The sequence below is a fragment of the Saimiri boliviensis genome, chromosome 2 (assembly GCF_048565385.1).
Source record: "Saimiri boliviensis isolate mSaiBol1 chromosome 2, mSaiBol1.pri, whole genome shotgun sequence".
Classification (NCBI taxonomy): domain Eukaryota; kingdom Metazoa; phylum Chordata; class Mammalia; order Primates; family Cebidae; genus Saimiri; species Saimiri boliviensis.
The window spans coordinates 82375207-82399313 of NC_133450.1; the positions used below are offsets into that span (position 1 = coordinate 82375207).

The window sequence follows — 24107 nt, forward strand, 5'->3', positions numbered from 1 at the left end:
GACAACTGCAATATAGCAAGGAGTCTTTACTAGGATGGAGGCAGGGTATGCGGGGGCAGGTCCGGAGCAAAGTAGAATAAGCCCTCATTAGAATGAGCAGAACTCCTGGGAATCCTGAGTCATCAGCTGGCGATGGGGAGTTAATGCTTGGTATGGATGAGAGGTGCGGGGATGCGGATATCCTGGCCTCTCTCCAGACGTCGCTCACAGTCAATCAAATAGTTTACTCCATCGATGACCAGTTGCACCAGCTCCACCTGAACGACACTAATCCTTGATATCTGCTTTCTACAATCTGAATTTTTCTTTAGCACTGACTGACTTGCCTGCTCGTTTCCAATTGCCTCCCCACTCAATCTGAATTTCATTTCAGATTCTGTTAACATTCCTGAGGCTTACTCACTGCCATGTTTCAGCCCCCACAGACCTATACTGCTTCTCACCCTAATCCCTTAGGATCTCACCTCTGATTTGCCTAGTCGGTCCAAATTAGAAATGTCAAAGACACCGCCTGTGGCAGCGGTGTCCACTCCTCCAGTACCACGCTTTTGGAGTCTTAGGTTCTCCAGGATCTTTGGGAAGCGGCTATCCTAGAGAGGAGATAGGGATTGAGAGCAGGGTCAATCGAGGCAGAGACTAGTCCTACCTGAAAGAGCCCTAAACCTGCTCAGAGCTGTCTCCTGACCCTTTTCCATTTTTTTTTTTTTTTTAGACAGAGTTTCGCTCTTGTTACCCAGGCTGGAGTGCAATGGCGCGATCTCGGTTCACCACAACCTCCGCCTCCTGGGTTCAGGCAATTCTCCTGCCTCAGCCTCCTGAGTAGCTGGGATTACAGGCACGCACCACCATGCCCAGCTAATTTTTTGTATTTTTAGTAGAGACGGGGTTTCACCATGTTGACCAGGATGGTCTCGATCTCTTGACCTCGTGATCCACCCGCCTCGGCCTCCCAAAGTGCTGGAATTACAGGCATGAGCCACCGTGCCCGGCCTCCTTTTCCTTTTTTTTAAAGACAGGGTTTCTTTCTGTCACCCAGGCTGGGAGTGGTCACAGCTCACTTCAGCCTTGACTTCCTGGGCTTAGACTTAAGTGATCCTCTCACCTCAGCCTCCACCACACCTGGCTAATTTTTGTATTTGTAGGAGAAATGGGGTTTCATCAGGTTGCCTGGCTGGTCTTGAACTCCTGGGCTCAAGTAATATGCCTGCCTTGGCCTCCCAAGTGTTGTGATTGCAGGCATGAGCCACTGTGCCCGGCCAGTCTCCTCACCCTTTAGCCTTTCCAAAGGGTCCACTCCCTCCCCATCCACAACCCACCCTTCCTTACTCACACCCCTCTGTAAACCCACAACTCCTTTACTTTGCTTAACAGGGGCAGTTTGATGTGCACTCCTGCCCGAAGTCCAGTGCCCAGGTTAGATGGACAGGTCAAGATGTATCCCAAACGCTCATTCCACATGAACTCCCAGCCACGTTCTTGGATAAGTCGCTCCACCTAAGTCCACAAAGGTTTTGTTAATGAAAAATCAGTGATATTTTCATTAGCGCTAGACCCTCCCTTAGCTAGACACACAAGAACACTAGAAATAGGTCTAGAACAGAAACTTGGCTGTGAATGAATGACAATGCTCTTTTTCTTCAGTGAAAATGGTTTGTTATTATTATCATGCATGTGTGATGCAAAATTATGATGTGAATAATAATGAGATTGTGAAAATATGTGGAAGAAAAACTCGAGGGAGTGGTGTATTAAGGATGATCTAGGAAAATGAACAGAGGTGGTAAACTGAACTGAGAAAGGATTGATTATTCAATGAGTTATACATGCATTGATTATCTTTGCTTTGCTAATGAGTCTAGAGCTTGGAAGGTTCCTTTCAGGCAGAAAATGAAGGTGTAAGCTTTGTTAGGAAGAGGTAAGAGAACCTTCTGTTAACTGTGAAAGGAACACGTGTGAAAGCAGAGAAGACAAAAACAGAGCAGAAAAGCCAGATTCATAGGAATGGGGGGCAGGGGAAGGCGTTTTGCTTCACTTAACCGTGTAGTCATGAAGGTGACTATTAGACTTGAAGAGACAAGGGATCTACCAGAATACAGGTCACAAAGACCACTACCCAACATGAGTAAACGGATCCTGTTTACAGTTCAGAAAGAACCATGGCATAGGGGAATATCTTACATGCTGAACATGGGGAAACCCTTCCATCTAGAATAATAATGCAGCTAACACTTTAACACTTATTAAGCACTTACTATGGACCAAGTACTTTACCTGTATTTCATTTAATCCCCACAACAACCTAAAATGTAGAAAATCGCATTATCCCAATTTTACAGATGAGGAAACTGAGGCATATACTTTAAAGTTACTTCCTTACCCACTCATAGTGAGAATATGTTATCTATTACTTGCCAAAAATAGTAGAAACTGCTCAGAATCTAAAAGAGGAGCTTTTTTCTTTGCAAGCCTAAAATAGAACTGTATGTATGAGTACATACAGTAAGAATTGGGTTTATGGGGTTTTCTAATGTAGACTTCAATATGGAGAACCAATCTATGTAGGATTGAGGATTAAGTTCAACCTCTCATCTACAGCCACATATTCTAGAACTCAAACCATTCTATCCTCCATCTTCCCCAATCTCCCTCCCAACTCTCAGCTTAAAGCCTAGACATGGTACTTAAGCAAGAATGATAGAATCCAGATACAAGGCCTACCTTGGGTCAGAACTGGGTAGTTAAAATAGAGTCATGAACACAGCAACCTCTCCCCACCAACATCAATCAAAGCTCAAATCATCTCCTTATCTGCACACCTCAGCATCCCACACCACACGTCCCAGGCACTGACCTGCCTTCCTTCAGTTATTCCTTCTTTGCATTATCTGGCAACTGCCTTATTCATGTCCTAAGGTTCCTGATACTCTTTCTCTCTTCCTAATCTTAGGGTGACCACATGTCCTGGTTTTCCCGGTATAGTCCCAGCTGGTTTATTCTTTTAGTCCTAGAGTGATTAATGGCAACCCTTTTTACTATCAGACATGTCCTGGGTTGGTTTACAAATTACATAATCTATTTATGCTACTCTTCAATTTTCCTTATGTCCTCCCACCTAGCAACCCTACACACTCTTCTCCAACCTCTTTGAGGCCTCGGCAGAATCTTTCAAACACTCTTTTCATGTTGCCGCCCTTCTCCATGGAGATGACCCGTGTATGATCCTCCTCGTTCACCCAGATCAGGAAGCTCTTCTCATTGTTGTGCCTGAGGGCCAGAGAAGGACAGTGATCAAGAGGCAAGGCAAGAATTGGGAGAGACAGAGGGGGAAAAAAAGCATTTACGAGGCCCTGAAGACAAAAGAGGTAAGAAGCAGCCTCATACCAAATTCCACGAGCATCTGGCCAGTCTCGAGCCATTCCTGCGGCAGTCAGCAATGGGGACACAGGCTTATCAAACAGAAAATGGTCCTGGGAAGAGTAAAGGGACTTGGGTTAAGAATCTTAATGGTGGCCCCTGGACCTCTCAGAGCCCATGTCTCATCTGGCCCAGGCTCCCCTCTGGCTCTTTTCTCTATCTGCTCCCCCAACCCAGCTCCCTCTTAAGGCCCTCACATCAATAAGCTGCTGCTGTTCAGCCTCTGTCATCTCACTGAGCCTATAGTAACGTCCAGCCAAGTCACCCTTCAGGCCACTCAGTGCTTCCACCACAACACGTTCCACCTCTCGTCGCTCCGCTCGAGTGCAAGCTGGAGGCAGACTGAGTCCTCGGATGCTTCGGCCAGTTCTCACTCTCGAGGATAATACATACCTCTCATCAAAGTAGCCAGAACGGATCTGGGAAATAAGGGAAATGAATATAAGTCACAGAAACACTGTGAGTGGGAACTGAGGGCCCCTGGGAAAGGAGAGACCTTCCTTAGGGATTTGTGGACTCTTCGTGTATTCTTCCTGTGTGCATTGGAAGAAGAGGCTCATTGGGAAAACACTCCAATTGAAGGTGGCCTTGCAGACCCTTCCCCAAACTGCCCATCTTGGGGCCATGGTCATTCTTATCTATCCTTCGTCTCCATACATGCTGCTCCTTAAGACAGGATTCTTTCCTTACATTAAGATTAGAAGCTCAGCAGTGTAATGACCATGAGTCAGGAAATAAGGTGAAGGACTGGAAACACAGAGTGTTGTACACAGGCAATGCAAATCAGAAGTGGAATTTTTAAACATACCTTACTGGCATCCAGATCAGTGGTGTGTTTCATTGTCCGGGGGTCATATCCATTGTGTCGCTCTTGGATCACAGGGTCAAAGAGGTCAGCAAATACCTAAGGGGAGTTAAGAGGAAGAGATGGTTAAGGAGAGGAAATCCCTCCCTAGGCTTCAATTGTGCATTGATTTCAGTGGGTCAGAAAAACTTAAGTGTGGATGGCTCGGAGTCTTGGAGAGGTCTTTAGGGGGAAGGAGCTGGGATTACTGGGAAGATGAGTTGGATCACCAGGGAGACTCTGGGGACCCCCTACCTCATAGGTCTCCTCATCTCCAGCCACCATGCCCACAGTCTTGATGAAGGGGTGGCCAGGGTTGTCCACGCCAGTCTGGATACACTGATCTAGCGTCCAACCAGTGGGTGTGGTCTTGTCGCAGAGCCGTGCATAGACTGCTGGGGTCAGGTGACTGGCCATGCAGTTGTTGTGCTTTCGGAGGTCTGGGTACTCAGCGCTAGGGAGGGGGTACCCAGTAACCATGGAGGGAGGGCACAGTGGCCTAGACCTAGTGCAGTTACCTGGGAGCTGTCCACTTGGCCATGGCTGGCTTTGCTCCGTGGGAGGAGGGGGAATTAGAAAGAGGCTAAACCTTGGTAATCTCTTTAGGTACTTTGAGAGTCTATTCTTTCCTAATAGTTCTAGTTGCCTCTGGCTAGCCAGCTCAGTTTCTCCAGATCTGCTCTGTTATTTCCTTCCATGACAACACTAGGGATGGAGGAGGAGAAAGACTAAGGAGAGGAATTGAGGAAATGAGGGAAGGAGATGGAGGGGAGCGAAAAGAATAGTTCCTGGCTTTGCAATTAGGGATTTGGGCAGCAAGTGCAGCTAGAACTCGCAGGGCCGGAGCTGGTCTTGACAGGTCCCCAGGAATGTTCTTGCTTTATGGTTTTGGCCCCCACCCCCACCCCACTGAGGTCTGCAGACTGTACAGCCCTCCAGCTCCAGGGCCTTCGTGATTATAGCCCTTCTCTGTTGCCCGGATTCTCATTTCTACCCGCACCTTCATTCCCATCACCACCTGCCCCCGCCCCCTCCCGCGCCTCAGGCACTGTTACCTCGGGGGATACAGCCTCCGTCGTTCACTGGCCGCTCGTACAGGTTCCGGTCGGAGTAGAAACCCAGCGGCTAGAGACCCCGCTCCGGCCAAAGCCAGGAGCCTGAGTCCCGGGCGGGCGGACAGCAGACGGGAGAAGGGACCAGCCATGGCTTGAGGGTCTGGTTACGGGATCCTAGAGTAGGCGCTGGCGCAAGACAGGATCCGGAACAGGGAGGGAGGATGCAAGCGGATAGACTGAGGGCCGGAGCTAGGTCCGAGGCTGCAGCCGAGATGGGGGTCGCAGTGGAGGTTAGAGCCGGAATAGGAGCCGGTACCGATCAGACTGCAGGAGAGTCGCAATGAGCTAGTGGCAGGCGGGCAGGCGGGAGGAGGCGAGGGAAGCCCCAGCCGCAGTCTTCAGGGGTGGGGCTCCCCTAGGCCCCGCCTTTCCGCCTGCCACCGCGCTAGGTGCGTGGGGGCAGGGGTGGGCAGCACCCGCCAGGTAATTAGCTGGGCCTGAGACTCGCGCGCCTAAAACCTGGGATGAAAGCCCCCCTGGATGAGGTCGCCCAGATTTCAGCACCAAATAGAGGACAGCACCCACGTGGACTAGCTAAATCCCAACACCCTTCCCCCAAACCCCTCGGTTTAAGCCGAAACCCGATCCTTCTACACTGTAGGTGTGCAAGGGTGACATTGCCCAACTTCTCTGCTTCTGGCCTGCCTCAGCCACCTCTCCCATCTCCCGGGGCAGCCGCAGGGAAACCGCGGAATAAACACAGATAGCAGAGGAGGATATGGAGAAAGCACAGGGTTAGAGGCAGGCACTGGGAAAGACACCCACTGGTTCAAGGTCACCTTTTCCTTAGAACCAGGAAGAAGACCAAGGTGCTTCCTTGCCACCCCTGTGCGCTCCTTACAAGGTTGAGAAAGGACTCCCAGGGAGGAACCAGGGAAATATTAACTCTTAGGCCATCTGTGCTGTGTCCTCCACCTCCACTCTGCGTCCAGGTCTGAAGCCCTGTTATTTCCTGCCTCTACTTCTCATGATCCCCCACTTTTTTTTTTCCTTTTGTCTCGCCCACTTTCCTCCTCGTCCCCTACCTCACCTTTGATCTTTTACTTCTCTGCGTCTTTTCCAGGCTCAGACCTGTTTGCTGCTCGTAGGACGTCCTCTGCGTATTCTTGGCAAGCTTGCCCACCTGTTGGTTGTCCTGGGTGTGGGGCTGTGGTTGGACAAAGAATTGTTAGTTGCCTCTTCCTCCTGTCCCTTCACTTCTCTCGCCTAATTCCTGGGCTGGAGGAGAATGTGAGAAAGTGAGGTGAAGGGTGTGGTGAGATGACTGGGCGTGGGACTGGAACAGGCAGGCACAGGTCTCCAGACACCACATGTGTTTCCTCTCTTGGCTCCCTAATGCTGTTTAATCCAGAGTGTAAAGGCGAGTGGTGTACAAGGGCATGAGGTCATCAGGGAGTCTCTGCCTCTCTCGTGGTCCCCTCTCCTGCTCTCTCTCCTCGTAAAACACATATTCAGATTTGAGAGGGCTGTGTTTCCAGCTCCAGGTATGACTGGACCCTTGTTCTGGTAGCAAGGAGAATGAATGCTATAGTTGAAATAGAGATGGGGGGCTTCAGTGTGGAGGATCAGTTAAAGTGGAGTAGCACGGTGGCATTAGTCCCTTCCCTCTGCTATTCTGGTGTACCCACAAGACAGTAAGATACTTGGAAATCTTAAGAGAGAGTATTTGGGAAAGAGAATTCCCTTCACATCAAGAATTTCCCATACTACTCTCATTCCCTTCATTCCTTCTAGGCCTCCTTTGTGTCCTTTTTTTCTACTTTCTTCAGTTGTGGGTATTCTTAGAAGTGTCCACTTCTCTCTTGGGTCCATGTCTTCTTCTCCTGGAAAGACATCAATTATTAGAGAACAGAGTTATGTTTCTGCAGTGTGGAAAATGTTACCTGTGTTGTGAGGCCTCTTTAACTAGGTTAAAAAATAGCCATGAGTAAATAAATATAATTTCTTAGAATAGCATGTATTTATCCAGGTAAATAGGGAGATAATCTTCCAGAGCAGTAAGGTTGCTATTTGATTGAGAAGGTGGTTACTAAGATTAAGGGGGTAGGGAGTGGGAAGAGATAATTACAGGAGGAGAAGTAAGACAGCCAGAGAAGTAAGAGAAATAACCCAAGTTTAGAGAGTAGCTGCCCAAATTTGAACAATAATTCAATAATTCCACAGGGAAAACACATGTACTTTTGCACTTTTCTTATCCCTCGTGTGCCTTTGACAGGCATATAATATATTAATACTCATTAAAAAAACATATTCTACAGCATATGGAAGTAATCAATATATGACATTGATATATGGTATGCTATTTAATAAGAACTATTGTCAATAGTATTTAATTTTTTTTTTTTTTTTTTTAGATGGAGTCTTGCTCTGTCACCAGGGTGGAGTACAGTGGTGCAATATTGGTTCACTGCAACCTCCACCTCCTGGGTTCAAGCAATTCCCCTGCCTCAGCCTCCCAAGCAGCTGGGACTACAGGCGTGCACCACCACGCCTGGCTAATTTTTTGTATTTTTAGTAGACATGGGGTTTCACCATTTTGGCTAAGATGGTCTTGATCTCCTGACCTTGTGAACCACCTGCCTCGGCCTCCCAAAGTGCTGGGATTACAGGCATGAGCCACTGCACCTGGCCAGTATTTAATATTTTTAAAGCACTTTACAAGGCCGGGCGCGGAGGCCCAAGCCTGTAATCCCAGCACTTTGGGAGGCTGAGGCGGGTGGATCACGAGGTCGAGAGATGGAGACCATCCTGGTCAACATGGTGAAACCCCGTCTCTACTACAAATACAAAAAACTAGCTGGGCGTGGTGGCGCGTGCCTGTAATCCCAGCTACTTAGGAGGCTGAGGCAGGAGAATTGCCTGAGCCCAGGAGGCGAAGGTTGCGGTGAGCCGAGACCGCGCCATTGCACTCCAGCCTGGGTAACAAGAGCGAAACTCCGTCTCAAAAAAAAAAAAAAAAAAAAAAAAAGCACTTTACAATTACAAGAAACTTTCATATCTATTATTTCATTGAGTTAAATTAGATTGTTCCAGTGGATTATGAGGGACAAAGTCTACATTTTCAGGGGAATAGTAAGAGAAGTTAAATACCTGGAAGATGCTATACTAGCTAGTTTGAAGGGCTAGAGTGGTGAAGGGGGTATTAGCCTAAGCATGAACTAGGGAGGCATCTATTCCTCTTAGAATCATCTATTCCAGCTCTTAGTATCACCTCTATATCCATTCAGAATGCCTTGGCAGGTGGTGGGACGGGGTGGGGGGGGTCGGTACAATGAGGTAAGACTGAAAAAGTGTCAAGACTCCTAATGTTGCAGAGAAGAACCAGGGAATGACTGTCTTGATCACCAAGTGAAGATGCAAGGATAATAATAAGAGTAATACAAACATATTCAATACATAATGCTTTAAGTTAGGTGTGTTGTTGTTGTTGTTTGAGACAGGGTCTTGCTCTGTCACTCAGACTGGAGTGTAGTGAGGTGATCTTGGCTCACTGCAACCTCCGTCTGCCAGGCTCAAGTGATCCTCTTACCTCAGCCTCATGAGTAGCTGGGACCACAGGTTATTTGCCACCACGCCTGGCTAGTTTTGCATTTCTTGTAGAGACAGGGTTTCATCATGTTGCCCAGGCTGGTCTTGAACTCCTGCACTCAAGCAGTCTGCCTGCCTCGGTCTCCTAAAGTGCTGGGATTACAGGCATGAGCCACAACTGGCCTTAATTAAGTTTTTAATCCCAGTTTTATGGATGAGAAAAGTAAATGCTCAGAGAAGTTAAGTGACTCACTGAAGGCTGCACAGCTATTAATGGTACGGCCAGGATTCAAATCCAGCTTTGTCTGGAGGGTAGAGAAAAAGCAGGCTGCGGAGATATGGCAATTTGCCTAGAGTTCCATGTTCATCCATTTTCTTGCCTCTGCAAATGTCTCTGTTCCTTCCCTTAACTTTCTGATCTGTCTCCCCTTGTCTCTGTTTTTGTCTCCAGTCTCCCTATCACACTACCCCTCTTTACATCTCTTAACATTTTCAACCTTTATTTAATGGATCTGTACATGTATCATACCCTGTTTTGTCTTATAAGACAAACGGAAGAACTGGTTTTTCCCTGAAGGAGCAGCAGTGGCACAAAATCTGCCTCTTGCTCTTCTTCAGCATCAGGCTTTCCACCCACCCCGTCGCCTCATGGAACGCCTCTGTCTAGACCAAGCATCTGGACTTCGGCGACGCAGTAAGAAATCAAAGGAAGGGAGCACCAGGTTGCATTTCCTCCCAGAGCCACTAGGAGTCACGCTCCTCCGCGCAGAAGCGCCGGCCAACGCAGCCTGACTCTGTTGCCGGTGCGCGCCCTCCGCCGATTGGTGGCACCGCAAAGAAGTCGCGCTTTGATTGGGCGGCTGTCAGGTGTCGCTGCCGGCAGGTTCGGCTGCGCGAGCGGAGGGAGGCGGGTGAGTGAGGGCCGGGGGCGGTGGGGGAGTGGTTGGGGCTGGGGGCGGTATCGGAGGGGGTGGGCGCGGTAGAGTGGACTCGGTGGGTTGCCAGGGCTGGCGTTCGTTCCGGGTGGGCTCGGCTTTGGGAAGAGGCCCAGCGGAGGGCCCTAAGTGTCAGCGCAGGGAGAGTGAGGCGGCGAAGGCGGGGGCGGGCAAAGGCTAGTGGAGTCGGGATGGGAGGGCAGTATTCGTGACCCGTAGCAGTGCGAGGAGAGGACTGAGGAGGGGGTCGGTGAGAGAGAAGATAGGTGTGTGGGGGTCTGCGTGAGGAAGAGGGGGTCCTGCGGGAGGATGGAGAGGATCAAGGTGGAGGGGATCTCCGCCAGGAGGAGTGGGGCTGGAATCCGGGCGTAGGGGTAGCTTGAGGAATGGGTTGCGGCGGAGAGAAGGCAGCTTCCAGAAAGGGGTGGCGTGAGGAAAGAATGGATGGCAGGCAGTCATTGTGGGGGTCACTGAGAGGTCTGTATAAAGATGTTACCAAGTATGGTGACTCGTGTGAGGGGATGAAGGACTTTAATACTGGGGAATCCTTGAGTGGGAGGATTAATTGGATTAATGGAATTAGTTGATCAGTGATGGGGGTGCGGGGTGGGTAGGCAGCAGTCAGTATTGGGACCAGAGTCCTTGTAGCAAGTTGGGGAAAGAAGACGGTATGAGGCAGCTGATACTGAGAACAGGGAGAGGAGCACAGTTGATCAGAGTTGGAATGAGGAGTGTGTCTGATGAATTAAAAATTGCATTAAGAAGAAAGGGGGGCATCCACTCTTCAAGGTGGACAGAAAGTAGTGTTGGTGGATTGAGTAGTTTTTCTGTGTTGGATGTATTCCTGCTTGGATTTTGTATTAATATTTGCCTTTCACCACCGATGGAGCCCACCATCAAGTGCATAGTGATTTAGGAAATGAGACGATTATGCAAACAGCCCTAAATTCTAAGGGATAAAGAAGTTACACTGTTTACCCTGCCTTTTAACCCTTTTCCACATCTGATTTAATATAGATGTTCCTGAGAAGAATGCCTGCCTGCGTCTCCCTCTTTACCTTACTTGCCCATCTCCTTGCTTCTTTCCTTCCGTTCATATTGATTCATGTTAGAGTAAGACTGCCCTTTAGCCCAGTGTAGACACTGAAGTTTTCTGTTCTTTTGTAACAAATGTTTGTGGGGGAGGTTGGGGAGCAGGGCATAGAAAACAGGGAGGTGGCTCTGGGAACACCACATTAAAGCCCAGCTTCTCCCAGAGGTGCATCTAAATAAATCCTGGCTTATTTCATAGCTATTTCTGTCCGGCTGCTATTTTGGCTTTGTTAACTGTGAATTTAGACCTTTCGTCTTTCTTCAGCCACATATTTGTAAACAGTCTCATCCCTATTCAATTACTTACCATGCCCCATTATGTAGTTGCAATAGAATTTCAAGAACATTACTGTAAATTCAGTAGAAAACAGGGAAGGACTTAATGGAAGAAAGGGCAAAGGGTTAGTAATCTTAGACTTGAGAGAAAGTCCCTGGTTCAGAGCAAGGATAAAGAATGCAACAAAATTCTAATTGCTCAAACTATACAGAGACCTTGGGAATGTCCCAAGTCAGGGAAATTGGGTCAGGTCACTGAAAAGGAATTTAAAAATAGCCATTTTATCAGGGGGAAGAGTGTGTGTATGAGTGCACAATGGAAATGTTAAGTCTAAGGAGAATGTTGCACCCCCATGGCAGTTGAGAAGTAAACACAGCATATGATGAACACTGGAAAGGTCAAGGTATATAAAGGTCAGGTAGAACCTTCTTTCTTTCTTTCTTTCTTTTTTTTTTTTTTTTTTGAGATGGGGTTTTCACTCTTGTTGCCCAAGCTGGAGTGCAGTGGCGCGATCTTGGCTCACTGCAACCTCCGCATGTGTTCAAGTGATTCTCCAGCCTCAGCCTCCCAAGGAGCTGGGACTACAGGCGCACGGCACATGCCCAGCTAATTTTTTTTTATTTTTAGTAGAGATAGGGTTTCGCCATGTTGGCCAGGCTGATCTCTAATTCTTGACCTCAAATGATCCGCCCACCTCAGCCTCCCAAAGTGCTGGGATTACAGGCATGAGCCACCGCACCTGATGGTCACCTAGAACTTTTTAGTCAAAATTGCAAACCCTAGTTGTAATGAAAGAGTTAAAATAAAAATAGAGAAAATAATTATTCAAGACTATTTTCAGAATCTATAAGACTACATATATAAAACATTATTTCTGTAAGACAAGTTCATTTACTTAAGGAGTTTGTGACTTTCATTAGAGTCATTGGTCAGTGTTTCTGAGAACTTTTGGAGACCATGGAAAATTGCTGATGTGTGACTCAATTTTTATTTTTGGAAAATAATAACATATTCATATCCTTACAATTCATATTAACAAATGTTAACCTTTTGTGTATTTGCTTCAGATGTTTTTTACAATTGAAGTAAACATTATAGATAAAGTTGTGAAGTACTGTTTGAATCCTCAGTTCCATTCTCCCTTCTCCTCAAAGGTAACCACTGTCATGAATTTGATGTCTTTCTTTCTAGTCCCTGTTTTTATACTTCTATTAATTATATATGCAGTCACAAACAATATGTAATATTTGTATTTATACAAATACAATTGTACTGCAGGTATATTTCTGCAGTTTGTATTTGGAAACTGTACATTTATTACATATAGTTTTTATTTTTATATTGATATTAGTCTGTCATTTCTATATGCTACATTGTATGTATTGATTCTACTTGTAACCTCTGAACTGTTTTCATGTTTTCTCATTACCAACAGAGAGACTGAGAACTTCCTTACGAAAGTCTTCTTATGTAGGAGAATTTCTCTACAGCAGGGTTTCTCTACCTCAACACTACTGAGATTTAAGGCTGGATAGTGCTTGGTTGTGAGGAGGTACCTTATGCATTTTAGAATGGTTAGCAGTATCCCTGGCCTCTACTCACTGGACACCAATAATATCATTTCAGTTGTGGCAACCAAAAATGTCTCCGGCCAAATTTCCCCTGTGCAACAAAATCACAGCTGGTTGGTTCTCAATTAGTTGTGTGTACTTAGAAGTGGAACTGCTGTTCAAGTTAAAGTCTTAAGATATTCTTACTGGTACAGTTTTAGGCAGGATTTTTTTTTTTTTTTTTTTTAAACTGCAGCTCCTGGTGTGAGGGACCTTGGCCTAGACCAGCACTGGTTCTATTGCACCAGGGGACAACTAGAGAGAACATTGAAATTTCAGTTTGAGGATGGGTTGGAGAAGGCCAGGTGCAGTGGCTCACGCCTGTAATCCCAGCACTTTGGGAGCCCAAGGCGGGTGCATCACGAGGTCAGGAGTTCAAGACTAGCCTGACCGACATGGTGAAACCCCGTCTCTACTAAAAATACAAAAAATTAGCGGGGCATTGTGGTACATGCCTGTAATACCATCTACTCGGAAAGCTGAGGCAGGAGAATCACTTGAACCCAGGAGGCAGAGGTTGCAGTGAACCGAGATTGCACCATTGCACTCCAGCCTGGGCAACAAGAGCGAAACTCCATTTCAAAAATGATAATAATAATAATTAAAAATAAATAAATAAAGAGAATGGGTTGGAGACTGCTGTATGGATGCCTGTATCCTCAACCTCCCAACCACACTAGACCCCTTTCCCTGAATGGATTTTCTGAACTTCTGCATCTGTCTTTTATTATTATTGTTATCATTATTATTATTTATTTTTTGAGGCAGTGTCTTGCTCTGTCACCCAGGCTGGAGTGCAGTGACACAATCACAGCTTACTGCAGCCTTGACCTCTTGGGCTTAAACAGTCCTCTCACTTCAGCTATTGAGTAGCTGGGACCACAGGCAGGTACCACTCACTATGCCTGGCTAATTTTAAAAAACATTTTTTTCTTTTGAAACACGGTCTTTTTCTGTCATGCAGCTGGAGTGCAGTGGTTCACTGCACTCGACTGCTTGGGCTTAAACAATCCTCCCAGGTTATCCTCCCAAGTAGCTTAGACCACAGGCACATGCCACCATGCCTGGCTAATTTAAGAAAAAGCTTTTGTAAAGGCAAGCTCTCCCTATATTGACCAGGCTGGTCTCAAACTCTTGGGCTCAAGCAGTCATCCTGTTTCAGCCTCCCAAAGTGCTGAGATTACAGGCATGGTTCATTGTGCCCAGCCTTAAAATTTTTTTTGTAGCAATGGAATCTTCTTATGTTGCCCTGTCTGGTCTCAGACTCCTAAGCTCAAGTGATTCTCCTGCCTTAGTCTCCCAAAGTGCTGGGATTACGGGCATGAACCACAACATCTGACTGGACAACTGTCTTTTAAGATGGAATGAGTGAAGGATAGAGAGAGCATGGAGTTTTTAAGGATATTGTTTGTTTTTGTTTTGTTTTGTTTTTGTTTGTTTGAGAGAGGATCTCACTGTCACCCAGTCTGGAGTGCAATGGCGTGATCTCAGCTCACTGCAACCTCTGCATCCCGGGCTCAAATGATGATTCTCCTGCCTCAGCCTCCCAAGTAGCTGGGACTACAGGCATGCACCACCATGCTTGGCTAATTTTTGTGGGTTTTTTTTTTTTTTTTTTGTAGAAACATGGTTTCAACATGTTGCCCAGCATGGTCTCGAACTCCTGGACTCAAGTGATCCACCCTCCTCAGCCTCTCTAAGTGTTGGGATTATAGGTGTAAGCCAGTGTGCCTGGCCTTAATGTTCTGATATAATGCTTAGAATGTTGGGTGGCCTCAATAAATATTTTTTTTAGTTCATCTTTGGAAAGAATTAAGATGAGGTTTAAGGGCAAAGGCAGCTGAGCTCTCTCATTCCTCTGCCTTTGAATTAAATCACTGAATTCATCACTTCTGTGAGGAGGTGGAAAAGGGCTAGGAACATTGTGGAATGAGTCCAAAGTTTGAAATGTCACTCTAACCTTCTCTTCTGGTAGGACTCAGCAGTAGCCTTCCTTGAGGACCTGCCTTTCCCATTGCTGACTGAAGTTAATGTTTCTTGCTGGCCAAATCAGGGACATGCAGGCATTGTAAGGGCTGATTATCTGATCCTCTTACTAATTTATTGGTTGGGGTGGGGTGAGCAGGGAGGAAATGGGATACCTTGTTTTTCTTTTATGGCTCTTTTAGCATTTCAAGCATAGCCCATATGCCTCCTTTCTTGTTGATCCTTTTTCCTATAGCTTTGTTTTGTTTCACCCTAGTACCCTTATAGTTCCCTCTTAATTTTTTCATCCCTATCCCCATCCCCACCCACTGCCAGGGAGCTTGGGTTCTGATCTGATGGGGTACCCCTTTCTGCAGAGCGGGATGAGTGGGTGTTCTGGCAGGGATGTGGTCGCTGACGGCCAGTGAGGGCGAGAGTACCACAGCCCACTTCTTCCTTGGAGCTGGAGATGAGGGGCTGGGCACCCGTGGAATAGGCATGAGGCCAGAAGAGAGTGACAACGAGCTCCTTGAGGATGAGGAGGATGAAGTGGTAAGAATGGGGAAAATGATGTAACTTGGTGTTGGAGCCTCTGTCTAAGGAGTTCAGATTCTGTTGAATGGAGATACCTCTCTGTTCTTTCCAAATACACAGACTCCCTGTCATAAACAGGGCCTATCCTGGTTTAGGGGAGGAGCAGTACAGATTGGTTAGGTTGCCTCTCTTAGAAACCCCTGCCCTGGCTGGCCGCGGTGGCTCATACCTGTAATCCCAGCACTTTGGGAGGCCAAGGCGGGCAGATCATTTGAGGTCAGGAGTTCAAAACTAGTCTTAAAACCCTGTGTCTACTAAAAATACAAAAATTAGCTGGATGTGGTGGTGGGCGCCTATAATCCCAGCTACTTGGGAGGCTGAGTGAGACTCTGTCTCAAAAAAAAAAAAAAAAGAAAAGAAAAAGAAACCCCTGCCCTTAGGCTCTTCCTGTTGTCTCTTGGTTTCTTGGTTGTTGGTTCTCTAGCTCTCTGCTTGAGCACGTTTTTCCTACTGTGGAAAAGCTCCTATTCTGTAGGCAGTCAGAATCCTTAGCTGTGCTCCAACCTGGAGCAAAGTTAGGAGGCACCCTTTATCCCATAGGTCCAGAGTCCTGGCAAGAACCTCTGTGCCCTAAGGAGATAAGACAGTGTTCCCAGAAGTGGGTGATATTGGTGGGAAGTTCTTGAGTTTCTGATAGCACTTCCTCTCTGTAGCCTCCTGAACCTCAGATCATTGTTGGCATCTGTGCCATGACCAAGAAATCGAAGTCCAAGCCAATGACTCAAATCCTAGAGCGACTATGCAGATTTGACTACCTGACCGTTATCATTCTGGGAGAAGATGTAATCCTTAATGAACCTGTGGAAAACTGGCCATCCTGCCACTGCCTCATCTCTTTCCACTCCAAAGGTTGGGGTCTGGGAAGGAAAATGGGAAGGAATGGTGGTGGGAATACTGGTTTGGGAAGTGAGGTTCTTGTTGTCTTATTTCCTTAGTAAAGAGCCATCAGCTCCTTGTGGCACACTAGAGAACAGTGCAAAGGAGTTTGCTTTCCGTACATCTTGGAGGAGTTGCCAGGGGTTTAAAGCCTGTATTCTAACCTCAGGACAACTCTAAGTATCTTAGTATCTCTGACAGAATTGGGTCTCTGGAAATATAATTTCTGTTTTACTTTTTCTTGATGAATATTCTAGACTTGGGGAGCTGGGCAGAAGAATAAATGATGGATTGAATGGGTAGAGGATCTCAGTGGCAGCTAATAGCTTTAATATGTTTTTCTATCTCTCTTGCTCTTTTCTTGTTCTGTTTCACTTCCTTTCTTTGATCTCTTTATTTCCTGTCTCCGTTCCAGGCTTTCCTCTGGACAAAGCTGTTGCTTACTCCAAGCTTCGAAACCCCTTTCTTATCAATGATCTGGCCATGCAGTATTACATCCAAGATAGGTATAACTTCCTGTTGACCAGTAAGATGGGTGGGGTTGGGATCATGCATGTTTAGAGAACCCACTCTGGGAGGGACCGAGTCAAACAACCATGCTTAATTTCTGTACCATAATTTTGTGCCTTGGTGTCCTTTAATCCTTGTGTAAATGAAATCCCCAGCCTCTCCCCTTAGTTACTCCCACCTCTCCCAGCTACTTTATTTGGGGGTGACAGGAGGGAGGTGTACCGGATCCTGCAGGAAGAGGGTATTGATCTGCCTCGATATGCTGTGCTCAACCGTGATCCTGCCCGGCCTGAGGGTAAGTACCTGGCCTGAGGGAGGGTTAGTCCTTCCCTTTCTTGCTTTCTATGACTTAGCCACGTTTTCATCTTCTAGACATCTCCTATATACTACCTATCTATGTGGGGCTTTGGTTATTGGATTATGGGTGGGATTAGAGCTATGAGTCTTTGGACAGGGCCTTGGACCTATTATATAGAGATATCACCTCATCTGTTACAAACATAGAGTCATAAAAATGAGATGGTTATAGACATTAAAACCTGGGGAAATGACAATTAGTAATATTCTACAACTTTGCACCATCGAAATGACCACACACCTACCTACCTTTCAGAATGCAACCTAATAGAAGGTGAAGACCAAGTAGAGGTCAATGGAGCTGTCTTTCCCAAGCCCTTTGTGGAGAAGCCAGTGAGTGCAGAAGACCACAATGTTTACATCTACTACCCCAGCTCAGCTGGAGGAGGAAGCCAGCGTCTGTTTCGTAAGGTACAGGAGATATTTGAGCATCTGGAGAGTCAGAGAGGTAGAAGGGCAAGGATGAGGTTGTGGGGAAGGAAGATGGAGAATGGAGAATTTGGGGACAGAATAAAGAATTGAGATAACATTGTTTTTTCTTCTTTTTTATCCTGAAGATTGGCAGCCGAAGCAGTGTTTACTCTCCTGAGAGCAGCGTCCGAAAGACAGGGTCATACATCTATGAGGAGTTTATGCCAACAGATGGCACAGATGTCAAGGTTATGGTGGATACAGGGATTTAAGAGGTTACAAATGTCTGGGGGTGGGGGGTTGGGGTACGTGGGAAGCAGGTGGAAGTATATGGGGAGGAGGTCCTGGAAAATAACATGATGTGAATGTGATTGGCTTTCATATTCAGGTGAAGGTAATGAATGGAGGATATAGACATTTCACTATCAGAGCAGGGGTGAGGCTGACTTAGAAAAATGGCATAATGTTAGTAAATTGTTTTTTAATAAGGACTAGATGACAGTATAGGAGTCCTGAGGAGAAACCTTCATAATGATACTTCAGTTAGGGCTCAGTAGAAAAATGTTGGTCAGACTCCTTCTTAATGCTCAGGATTTGTTTGTGTTGTTGTTGTTTTACTCTGAAACTAGTCTACAGACCAGTGCTCATGTTGTCTTCTCATATACAGGGTGAGCTGTGGGCATACTCAGTGATGCTATGTACCTGCAGGTGTATACAGTGGGGCCAGATTATGCCCATGCTGAAGCTAGAAAATCTCCAGCTTTGGATGGGAAAGTTGAACGAGACAGTGAGGGAAAAGAGATTCGATATCCAGTCATGCTGACTGCCATGGAAAAGCTGGTGGCCAGGAAAGTCTGCGTAGCTTTCAAGGTAGAGGAGGACCCAGGGAGGTTGTGAAATGAGGGAGAAAGGAAGGAATAGGGGTCTGGGAAAAGTAACTGTCTTGTCGTCATCTTTCTGCTTTCCCTTTCAGCAAACAGTTTGTGGATTTGACCTTCTTCGTGCCAATGGTCATTCCTTTGTGTGTGATGTCAATGGCTTTAGTTTTGTCAAGAACTCGATGAAATACTATGATGACTGTGCCAAGATTCTGGGGTAAGAGACATAATGATCTATGCTGGGGAGAATGGGCTTGCAGAAGAATATTTGAAAGTTTTTGCTTTATTTTTTATTTTATTTTATTTTATTTTATTTATTTATTTTTTGAGACAGAGTTTCGCTCTTGTTACCCAGGCTGGAGTGCAATGACGCGATCTCAGCTCACCGTAACCTCCGCCTCCTGGGTTCAGGCAATTCTCCTGCCTCAGCCTTCTGAGTAGCTGGGACTACAGGCGTGCGCCACCATGCCCAGCTAATTTTTTTTTTTTTTTTTTTTTTTGAGACGGAGTTTCGCTCTTGTTACCCAGGCTGGGGTGCAATGGTGCAATCTTGGCTCATCCCAACCTCCGCCTCCTGGGTTCAGGCAATTCTCCTGCCTCAGCCTCCTGAGTAGCTGGGATTACAGGCACGCGCCACCATGCCCAGCTAATTTTTGTATTTTTAGTAGAGACAGGGTTTTACCATGTTGACCAGGATGGTCTCGATGTCTTGACCTCGTGATCCACCCACCTCGGCCTCCCAAAGTGCTGGGATTATAGATGTGAGCCACCACCGCACCTGGCCTACTTTATTTTTAATGTTATAAATATGATTTAAAGGTGAAAAAGGCCAGGCTCAATGGCTCATGCCTGTAATCTCAACACTTTGGAAGGCCAAGGCGGGTGGATCGCTTAAGGTCAGGCATTAGAGACCAGCTTGGCCAACATGGTGAAACCCCATCTCTACTAAAGATACAAAATTAGCCAGGCATGGTGGCACATACCTGTAATGCTAGCTACTAGGGAGGCTGCGGCAGGAGAATCGCTTGAATGCAGGAGTTGGAGGTTGCAGTGAGCTGAGTTCATGCCATTGCACTCCAGCCTGGATGACAAGAGCAAAATTCCATGATTTAAAAAATAAAATAAAGAAAAAAGAGAAAGGGCTTCTTAGGCTCCTTGCCTTTTAACACTGACCCCCCAGAGACCATTGTTGTTAACAGTTTTAGACATAGCAATTTGTCTTTTTCTGCCATATTCGAATTGTATTTATTTTACCAAATGTGGTCATACTATAATACTGCTCTGCAACTTGACTTTCCAAAAATTTTGTCACATAATGTTTAAGCCTTTCAAAAATATATAAGGAATGATGACTATAGTGAGCATCTATGTATTCACCACCTGGCTTAAGAAATAAAATATTGATATAGGCCAGGTGCAGTGGCTCACTCCTGTAATCCCAACACTTTGGGAGGCTGAGGTGGGTGGATCACCTGAGATCAGGAGTTCAAGACCAGCCTGACCAATGTGGTGAAACCTTGTTTCTACTAAAAATACAAAAAATTGGCCGGGTGCAGTGGCTCCCACCTGTAATCCCAGCGCTGTGGGAGGCCAAGGCAGGCAGATCACCTGAGGTCAGGAGTTCCAGCCTAGCCAACATGGTGAAACCGCATCTCTACTAAAAAAAAAAAAAAAATTAGCCAGGCATGCTGGGGGACGCCTATAATTCCAGCTACTTGGGAGACTGATACAGGAGAATCGCTTGAACCCAGGAAGCAGAGGCTGCAGTGAGCCAAGATTGTGCCACTGTACTCCAGCCCGGGTGACAATAGTAAGACTCAGTCTCAAAAAAAAAAAGAAAGAAAAAAAAAATTATCCAGAATGGTGGTGTAATGCTAGCTACTCGGGAGGCTGAAGCAATAGAATCGCTTGAACCCAGGTTGCAGTGAACTGAGATCATGCTATTGCACTTCAGCCTGGGCAACAAGAGCAACACTCTTATCTCAAAAAAAAAAAAAAAAAAAAAAAAAAAAGAATATAGTTGAAGCCCCTATATGCTCTTCCCTGGTAACATTGCCTCCCTACCTCCAGAGGGAACCACAATCCTTAATTTGGTGTTTGTCATTCCCATATATTTATTTATTTTTTTTACTACATATGTGTGAGTATTTGTATGTTTTTAGACTTTATATTAATATATTCTTCTGCCTGCAGTCTGCTTGTTTTTGTGAGCTTCATTCATATGAGTAGTTCTGGTTTATTCATTTTCACATGGCTTCTTCATTTCTCTTTCTAGGAACACCATAATGCGGGAGCTTGCCCCACAGTTCCAAATCCCATGGTCCATCCCCACAGAGGCTGAGGACATTCCCATTGTTCCTACCACATCTGGCACTATGTAAGTAAAAGTAAAAAATCTGGAGTAACTTTACCAAAGACACATGAGATTCTTTAAGCCAGACTGAAGGTTACTTCCTGACCCCATACTATCTGACCATCAGAGCCTGGGGCTCTTCTGCTCAGTCTTCTTTTTTTTTTTTTTTTTTTTTTTTGAGACGGAGTTTCGCTCTTGTTACCCAGGCTGGAGTGCAATGGCGCGATCTCGGCTCACCGCAACCTCCGCCTCCTGGGCTCAGGCAATTCTCCTGCCTCAGCCTCTAAGTAGCTGGGATTACAGGCACACGCCACCACGCCCAGCTAGTTTTTTGTATTTTTAGTAGAGACGGGGTTTCACCATGTTGACCAGGATGGTCTCGATCTCTCGACCTCGTGATCCACCCGCCTTGGCCTCCCAAAGTGCTAGGATTACAGGCTTGAGCCACCGCGCCCAGCCTGCTCAGTCTTCTTAACTCCACTTATATTCTTTTTTTTTTGAGACAGAGTCTTGCTCTGTTGCCCAGGCTGGAGTGCAGTGGCATGATCTCAGCTCACTGCAACCTCCACTTCCTGGGTTCAGGTGAGTACATCTGGCTAATTTTTGCCTTTTTAGCAGAGACAGGGTTTCACCATGTGACCAGGCTGGTCTTGAACTCTTGGACTGAAGTGATCCACTCACCTCGGCCTTCCAAAGTGCTGGGATTACAGGTGTGAACCACCATGTCCAGCTTCCATGTATATTCCTAATCTCAGTTCCCTTTCCCTCTGTTTTTATTTTTTTTGTTTGGTTGGTTTTTGGTTTTGTTTTGTTTTTTTGCAGCAGGGTCTGGCTCTGTCTCCCAGGCTGGAGTGCAATGTTCAGTCGTGGTTCACTGCAACCTGTACCTCCTGGGCTCAAGTGATCCTCCCACCTCAGTCTCCTGAAGAACTTGGACCACAGGCATATGCCACCATGCCTAGATAATTTTTTCTCTTTTAACTTTTTTATAGACACAGGCTCACCCTATGTTGCTCACACTCACCCTGTGCTTCTCCTGGACCTAAGTGATCCTCCCACCTCAGCCTCCCCAAATGTTGAGATCACAGGCGTGAACCCTGCCCAGCCCCTCTGTTTTTTGACATGTCAAAATGTCAAATGTGATGACAGGAGGTTAGATGGGGGCATGGGAGAAGCTCTGATCACATTTATGATCTTAGGATGGAACTTCGTTGTGTCATTGCAATTATTCGTCATGGGGATCGTACTCCCAAGCAGAAGATGAAGATGGAAGTGACACACCTAAGGTAGGAAGAGTGTCCTAATTTACACAAATAGGTTTTTGTGAGGAAGATTGCATGGGGGGGCAACTCCTAGAGGCTTTGTCTCATCCCACACTGAAGCTTCTCATTACTTCTTCAGGTTTTTTGCTCTATTTGAAAAACATGGTGGCTACAAGACAGGGAAATTAAAACTCAAGCGACCTGAGCAGCTCCAGGTAAAGTAGTGAATCTGGCCAGGAGGAGCAGTGCTATGAGAGATAGAGAATATGGCATTAGGGGTCTTGATAAAAAACTAAGATGAAAAGGTAACTGTCCAGGATTTGGCCTTCTGCATGGATACCTTATTATTTCCTCTAGGAGGTACTGGATATCACAAGGCTGTTGTTGGCTGAACTGGAGAAAGAACCAGTTGGTGAGATCGAGGAGAAGACTGGAAAACTAGAGCAGCTGAAGTCTGTATTGGAGATGTGAGAAAGGGGATAGCTAAAGGGAGCCAATAACAGTGAGAATTGGGGTGCTGGTACAGAAAATCAACTGTGACTTTATCTTGCAGGTATGGTCACTTCTCAGGTATAAACCGGAAGGTGCAATTGACTTACTACCCTCATGGAGTAAAAGCTTCTAATGAGGGACAAGGTAAGATATAGTCCCCTTTACCATTACCTCTCAAATCTTGTGTTCTTTTAATTTTTTTTCCATCTTCTCTCCTTACCAGATCCCTTTTACTTGAGCCTATAGATGACCTCTACCCTTAATTACCTTTCTGGTCTCCTCAGAAGACTTAACATTTAGATATTTCCACTATTTTTCTTAGATCTAGACCATTCACTGCCTCTTATTCCTCAGATCCACAAAGGGAGGCTGTGGCCCCATCTCTTTTGCTGGTACTGAAGTGGGGTGGAGAACTGACTCCTGCTGGTCGTGTTCAGGCTGAGGAGCTGGGGCGGGCTTTTCGCTGCATGTACCCTGGAGGACAGGGTGAGTGTTTTGAGGGGTAAACACTTAGCAGGGCTGGGATAAAATGATTAGAGAGTTAATTGGGGGAAATGAAGGGACAGAGACAGTGGGGAAATTAGTATTTTTTCTTCCACATGAATATTTATAGCAGTCCATTCCTGGTCCTCACCTTTGTCCCCAGGTGACTATGCTGGCTTCCCTGGTTGTGGGCTGCTTCGTCTCCATAGCACTTTCCGCCATGATCTCAAGATCTATGCCTCTGATGAGGGTCGTGTCCAGATGACTGCTGCTGCCTTTGCCAAGGTGCATGCTACAGTGCTATAGTCCCAGCTTCCATTAGGTAGAGAAGCAGAGAGTTTGGAGAACCAGTTGAGGATTTCAGGGTGCTTGTAGGCCAACTCAGAGAAATTTCTGCATGTATCAGACCCATTCCATACTACTGAGAATGAGCTGAAAATAATTAGTGAGGGTAGGCCCTATCTATTCAACCAGCTCCCATTCAGTCTCTGAATGGGACCATCTAGGTCTAAGAATACTAACCTGGAAGGGAAACAAATAGACTTTGTGCTTTCCCTTTAGGGCCTTCTGGCTCTAGAAGGGGAGCTGACACCCATTTTGGTACAAATGGTGAAGAGTGCCAACATGAATGGGCTCCTGGACAGCGATGGGGATTCCTTGAGCAGCTGTCAGCACCGGGTAAAGGCTCGGCTGCACCATATTTTACAGCAGGATGCACCCTTTGGCCCTGAGGACTACGATCAGGTCAGAGTCTAAAATATCCTGGGTCTCAAATTCCTTGAATTCTATATAGTAGGGATCAAGATCAATAATAATAGTATTTACTGCATGCCAGGCACTGTTTTAGTTGTTTTACACATATATCTCTTTTAGTCCTTACAGTAGCCCTTTGAGGTAAGTACAGGTCCACAATCTCTAATCCACAATTTTAAAAATTAAAAAGATTTTTTTTGTTGACATTAAGATTTATTTGGCAGCTAAACCTGACAAATACTGTAGTAAGATTTTTATAATCCTGATTTTTCCCACTTAGTGTAAATAGTCATGTATTTTGTGGCAGAAATATTAATGTGTTTGGTTATGCCATATGCCCTGGTGGAGATACTATATA

At 46.0% G+C, this 24107-nt stretch overlaps 2 protein-coding genes across 35 annotated transcripts in view; one reads left to right on the top strand and one right to left on the bottom strand.

Moving 5' to 3' along the window:
- Window positions 1-11: 11 nt before the first annotated feature.
- CKMT1B (creatine kinase, mitochondrial 1B) lies at window positions 12-6817 on the bottom strand. The gene is made up of 10 exons (XM_010339541.3): window positions 6404-6817; window positions 5314-5637; window positions 4514-4712; window positions 4223-4318; window positions 3612-3833; window positions 3382-3467; window positions 3141-3264; window positions 1360-1494; window positions 465-590; window positions 12-257 (listed from the first exon to the last, which is right to left on the bottom strand). Exons 2-10 carry the CDS (start codon window positions 5460-5462, stop codon window positions 141-143), a joined length of 1254 nt encoding a protein of 417 aa, XP_010337843.1. The 5' UTR covers window positions 5463-5637; window positions 6404-6817; the 3' UTR covers window positions 12-140.
- A 2913-nt stretch (window positions 6818-9730) lies between these two features.
- The window catches only part of PPIP5K1 (diphosphoinositol pentakisphosphate kinase 1), a 55765-nt gene continuing 41388 nt past the window's right edge, over window positions 9731-24107 (top strand). For 8 of the 34 annotated variants that reach the window (XM_074393726.1, XM_074393728.1, XM_074393739.1 and 5 more), the window contains exons 1-17: window positions 10119-14883; window positions 15158-15332; window positions 16028-16223; window positions 16666-16756; window positions 16970-17055; window positions 17374-17528; window positions 17675-17776; window positions 18237-18398; window positions 18502-18623; window positions 20682-20783; window positions 21959-22045; window positions 22161-22236; window positions 22379-22488; window positions 22575-22657; window positions 22868-22999; window positions 23160-23281; window positions 23558-23740. In XM_074393726.1, the coding sequence (XP_074249827.1) occupies window positions 15186-15332; window positions 16028-16223; window positions 16666-16756; window positions 16970-17055; window positions 17374-17528; window positions 17675-17776; window positions 18237-18398; window positions 18502-18623; window positions 20682-20783; window positions 21959-22045; window positions 22161-22236; window positions 22379-22488; window positions 22575-22657; window positions 22868-22999; window positions 23160-23281; window positions 23558-23740 (1956 nt within the window). In that variant the 5' untranslated portion in view covers window positions 10119-14883; window positions 15158-15185. The other 26 variants (XM_074393718.1, XM_074393729.1, XM_074393725.1 and 23 more) reach the window with 15 other exon arrangements.